Source organism: Lutjanus erythropterus, chromosome 5 (assembly GCF_056507025.1).
Source record: "Lutjanus erythropterus isolate fLutEry1 chromosome 5, fLutEry1.hap2, whole genome shotgun sequence".
Classification (NCBI taxonomy): Eukaryota; Metazoa; Chordata; class Actinopteri; order Lutjaniformes; family Lutjanidae; genus Lutjanus; species Lutjanus erythropterus.
The window spans coordinates 6,347,605-6,353,604 of NC_139321.1; the positions used below are offsets into that span (position 1 = coordinate 6,347,605).

At 38.9% G+C, this 6,000-nt stretch overlaps 1 protein-coding gene across 3 annotated transcripts in view; it reads left to right on the forward strand.

Moving 5' to 3' along the window:
• Positions 1-5,292, forward strand: part of ctnna1 (catenin (cadherin-associated protein), alpha 1) — a 91,712-nt gene extending 86,420 nt beyond the window's left edge. For all 3 annotated transcript variants that reach the window (XM_084718610.1, XM_084718611.1, XM_084718612.1), the window contains exons 17-18: positions 603-737; positions 3,326-5,292. In XM_084718610.1, coding sequence (XP_084574736.1) covers positions 603-737; positions 3,326-3,616 — 426 coding nt within the window. In that variant the 3' untranslated portion in view covers positions 3,617-5,292. The remainder of the gene's footprint in view (positions 1-602; positions 738-3,325) is intronic.
• The last annotated feature ends 708 nt before the right edge of the window (positions 5,293-6,000 follow it).

Sequence of the window (6,000 nt, forward strand, 5' to 3'; positions counted from 1 at the left end):
CCTGAGCAGTTTGTTCACCCTATCACACATTAAGTCATTGTTCACGTTGCAAAACTCAAACTTTTCTCATTAATTCCTCGATTACTGACAGCTGGGATGATGACTTAATTTAATTTTTAAAACATTTCTTATCTATGGACAGGGCTGCTGTTTACACTTTAGATCAAGTATTTTTGTTTCCAAAAATACTTCACACAAGATGATTACCAACACCTAAAAGCAAATGATTGACAGCCGTGTTTGCCTCCTAATAGAATTTGCATTCTGTGTGACTTGATCATACTTAACCCTGTGAAGATGAGTTATCAATCTACCAGGTTGTGGGCGGGCGTTTGTCATTTTGGCTCTGAGCACGTCTCTAATGTGGGTGTCTACCTTACCTGTCACACTGCTACTAACTCATCTTGATAAAGTGCGAGATCATGGTGTGTGTTGAATCACATAAATATTCAGATTGAGTAGTGCCAGCAAATGGCTAAAGTGACAAAAATTGATTCATCGTTCAACCTGCGAGCAGGTAGTATTAGAATCACAAAGCTGTTTGTGCTTATATACCAACTGATGTGCACATTATTTGACACTTCTCTCCTTCTGTCTCATAGTGCCCCGACTCCACCTGTAAGCAAGACCTGCTGGCCTACCTGCAGCGTATCGCCCTGTACTGCCACCAGCTCAACATCTGCAGCAAAGTCAAGGCTGAGGTGCAGAACCTGGGGGGAGAGCTGGTTGTCTCTGGGGTAAGTTCAACGTCATGTTAACCTTCAACACATTGTCTACGGCAGGGGTCTGAAAGGTTTTTCAGGCCATGGACCTCATAGCTGATAAAGAGGAGAGTGCAGGGGGCCCCGTACCACATCCAGAATAATTTATTGCATTGAATATTTTTGGGTCTTCTCTCATTTCCACTTACCCGTAACTGCTCAGCCAGCAGTGGTTGTAGCATTTCTAACGTTAGCTCACAGTCACACTTTGGCCAGTGATTTCTGAAGTGGAGGGTATGTCAGTCTCTTGTTGTGAAGTTACAACATGATCCATTGTGCCTCACAAGATTTTCTGTAAACTTGGGCTAATAATTGGCTAATATGTTTCAATAAAACGTAGCTAATTAGATTGCCATTTTGAATAGGTCTGCCATAATGATTTAATAGACTAGCATTAAGATCCAAGGGTATCGCTTATCTTTGCTAATGTGTCGTATTCATGTTGAAGCGTGTTTTCAGACATATTTTGGTTATATGGTTTACAATCTTCATTGTGCGCGAGGCCCTACAGTAACCAAAGTTGATAAGAACAGTGCAGGTTTCACAACATTGATAACAAAAAGATAAACATTTAAAGTGAGGCAGGAAATATATTCTTATTCTAAAGCCTCAAGGATACAAACAATGTATTTTGTTGAGAAACAATGAATATAAACAGAACTGTGTTCAAAATGAAATCCCCACAGGGTACCTTTAATTCCTCGCTAGAAAGATAATTAAATCAATAGAATGCATCGGCTACTTTCTAAAGTTTTATTATCTGGTGTTGCCCAAATAAATTAAAAATACTAAGACTTACTGGCATCAGCTGCTGGTTGTGATTAGTTCATGATTCATTGTCTGCACTGTTATTTGCAGCTTATAGTTTACATCGAATAAACAGATAACAGAAATAATGGGTTTCTCTGTGCTATAAAGGACTCATGTTGCCCAAATGTTTCCTAACCTTTTGCTACTTAAGATAACACCGCAGAACCAATGTTTACAGGCCCTTGTAAGCATTAATTAACCACTTAGTTGCCAGTCAAATTAATTAAAACGGTTACCTCTGTGTGCAGGAAGTAATGAATTCCTCCCTCCTTTTCTTTCGAGCTGAAATGAGCCCAGGCTTCCAACACTTCCAGTCAAGTGTCACCAGTGTCTCTGAGGCTATTAAATTGTGGAGATTAAATTAGTGTGACCTTTTTCCATATTCTCAAATTTCTCACATGTGTTTGTATGCCAGACAAACTCAGAAAGGTCGTTAATTCTTCCGTGCAAACACTCGAGTCTTGGTTTTCCCTCAGATAACTTGCAGTAAAAAACTGGAAGGTGTTAGAGAGGCAGGAACAGTTTACTGTCGCTCGACTTGAATTCAAAACGCTGGGTTCTTATGCTTTTTTCAAGCCCTTTGAAGGTGCATTTTGAAACTTTTCCAGCACCTTACAGCTGTGGTAAATTACATAGTAAAGTAGGTATGTATGGTCAGTGTTTCTTTAATCCTTCATCACAAGAAGTAAGATGTTACAATGCTGTTAACAACCAATATTATGTTTTATAGTGCAGTCTTACAGAAAGGTGACAGATTAAAGGAAAACAAATTTTCAAAATGCACCTGTGTGTAAGTAGATTTGGTATCTTATGTAACCTGGCTGAGCATTAGAAAGCAATCACTCCAACAACTACTAGACAAACTTCAATTTCAATCAGACCCTTTTAATTTGTTTAATTTTTTCATTTTTTAAGCCAGCGTTCAGTGAAACGGTAACCTCCCGGCATGTTGTCTTCTGTTAGTCTCCCAGTCATTGTTCCATCAGAGGGCACACATCAACAAAGACTGACAGATCACACTAAGTGTAGCTACACACACACACAGCAAGCGAGGCTCGAGCAGGGTCGTCTCCATTTTGTGTGAAAGGCAAAAGCAATTATGCTCTCACCATCTCAACTTATTTCTTTCTCTAAGAAGTGCACAATGCAGTCAAATGATTTCATAATAAATCACCATCAGTTTCAGGCACAGTATCCAAAATCCAAGCCCTTATCAAACCCTGAGAACATTATATTAATATTAAAATTAAGTGTTTTCAAGAAATTGCAGTACCTGTAAGAACTGTGAAAATGGGTTTAAAGCTATGATATGTAACATTTCTGCATTAAAATGTCTAAAACCACTCAACATGTTATATATTCAGTTGAGTTGTGTACTTATTCCAAATGGTTCCAGAGATGTTGAAATGCAGAGAAATCCTTTTTTCAAGGCAACAGTGAATTTCCTGCTAGTCGCTATAACTTCAGTGAACACATGCAATGTGTCAGATGCATCTGAGAGTGAAGAAGAAACTCGTGAATAATTAATACTTGTGCCTGAGTCATGTCAGGTGGTGCAGATGTAATGGTGGTTGTTTCCTAATGAAGAAAACAACTCCCACGATCCCACCTTGCTTCAGATGTCATCAAACTACATCTTTTGTTATTGTTTTAATATGAGGGACCCCATATTGTGCGTTCAGATTAGATTAACAGGCTTTGGTTTGACTATTTTGCAAGTCTAATGTTGTCTCCCGTCTCTTCCACCTCCTCAGTTGGACAGCGCCATGTCCCTCATTCAGGCCGCAAAGAACCTGATGAACACCGTGGTGTCCACCGTCAAGGCCTCCTACGTCGCATCTACTAAATACCAGAAGACCAAAGGCATGGAGGCCCTCAACATGCCAGCCATTTCCTGGAGGATGAAAGCTCCTGAGAAGAAGCCTCTGGTGAAGAGAGAGAAGCAAGACGACGGCCAGACCAACAGAGTCAAGAGATCCTCTCACAAGAAGCACATCAACCCTGTGCAGGCTCTGAGCGAGTTTAAAGCCATGGATAGCATCTAGACTCGCCCTGGTTTTGATTCAAGAGAACACAAAATATTGACCAATGAGTTTATATATAGATAGAGCTCGTCATTATGTCAAAAAGAAAAATGTTTTATCATATTTGTTCCACTTTTGCATAGACGACTTGTCTGTTTGACCCATTATATTCCTACACTGCCTCATTCCCTACTCCATAAGTTCACATTTGCTCTAGTCTGAAGCATTAACTGTCTCTTCTCTGGAAAACACAGTTAGAGGGAAATCAACTGGACAAAAGCTTTTTTGTAAGTTTCCCATTTTTTCTTTCCTTTGTACGGGAGGAAGAGGGTGGATTTCATAGATATTATAAGAACTAATTCCAAGAGGCTTTTGATTATTTTGTATTCTAACAAGTTTTATAGTAATACTGTGGTGTATCTGGTGTTTTCCACTATAATGTTTGATCATGGCTAAATACCTTCTCTACTGCAATTATCAACTATGCAAAATCTCAACTGCCTTGTTTTAACTTGAGCAATAACTGTAGTTCATTTGGATATGCTGGGCTAACTGGTAAGATTTTAAATATGTTTTGGTTCAGAACCAAAGTCAATATATTTCCATGTGTGCCTCCATTTTTATAACTTAAAACATATTTTGTTATGCCACTATACACAGTTCAAATAAGTTAAAAATGACCTTAAACACTATTTTCAGTGCTGATTTTGTACCCCTTTAACATTTAAATGTCATTTCTTTATAATTTAAGCATCTCAAGTTGTATTTTCTTGATGTTTTTTTCATGTTCACATCATGCAGCAAGCCAAAGCTGACAGCGAATTCTTCCCAGCCTTCTGTTTTGCTGCACAACTGGTCCATGTGCTCGATCCTACGGCACAGATCCACCCAGTTCAGTCAAACTTTTTGTAAATAAGCCTCGACTCTTCAGAGTCTGGGAGGACCCAGTGGGCTAAACAATGAGTAGACCCCATGTCGGCACTCTCCAAAGCCGACAAGCTTCATTAACTGTCAATGAGACCAAACACCTCCGCAATCTAAGATGTGTCCAAATTGAGGGATCAATATGTTTTCTCTCCACAGCTTAGAGGTGGGCGAGGAGAGGAGGGGATTTCACAGACTTTAAACTTACTGTTTGTATTCCTTGTCCTTAAGCTTGAACACTAATCAAGGTTTTATGTCATGCATGGTCTTTATAAGAAACTAGAAACAAGTTGCCAGGTGTTGGAGCTTTAAAATTAAACAGGAGATAGATTTTTTTTTTTTGACTTCAGGTAACAACTGTGGGATGTGGTTGCTCTGAACAGCTTGTTTTCCGGTCATACATAGTATACTCCTGCATAGCGCAGCATCGGTGTACAGCGAGGCTTTGAAATCCTGCTGCTTTGGTCTTGGGGCTCAACCTTTTTCTAGCTCGTCTGACATCTGTGAACTATAGCAGGATGAGTATGTATGGTTATTTGACAGGTGGATTCTTTTTTTTTTTTACTGTAGAACCAAGCATTTTTGAGTTTTTTTCAGTGCGTCTTTCACTCACAGTTTGTCTCTTGCTGTACTTGAGTTTGGATTTGAATCTTGAGTGATATCAAACTACATTTGCTGTGGATTTTTTTTGTTATTGAGAGCTGACTTATTAGTGCACACGTTTCTTGTATTCATGTGCCTGCTTTATATCTTAATAAACAATGGAAATTAAACCACCTTTTTTTTTCTTTCTTATTTGTACTGCAGACTGAAGTAATGTTTTTCTCACCTCTTATGAACCCTTATTTTCTGCATATGCTTTGTTTTGCCATTACACCATATTCAAGTTGTAGTAGCAAGGCTTAGTACTTTGAAAGTGCTAGCCCAAAAGAATAATTTTCACTCTCAGGGGTAAAATGAGTTTTAGCACACCCACAAATACACTGCTGTGCATAATTAAGCCATTATATCATGTATACATGCTGCCCATATAGTCTGCATTACTGACTTGAGGGCTATATACAGTGTGCTCTTGTAACTTCTTTAATTGGGTTGCTCTACTGTTATTTTCTCTTTAAAACCAAAGTAAGTGCAGCTTTTAACATCAAACACATTCTTCTGGTGGGGTTTCTTAAACAATAGCCTGTGAAGAAAATGCAGTTGGAGACCCAGGAAAGTGCACAGTGTGAGAAAAAAATATATATTTGAAGCAAGAAAGCGTTTGGAATGAACAGTCTTATTTTTCCCCAAAGTGCTGTCGTAATCGCACATCAGAGTCAGTCTGAGTCATCACTGAGAGAGACACTAAGACGACAAGTCCACTTTTTCATATTTTTACACATGCAGGTCATTCTAAGTATCACTGTGTTTTGGGGTTTTCTGATGATTGCTATTTAGTGAGTTGGTTGGGTAGACTCTTTACTTTCATCTAGTTCCACTTA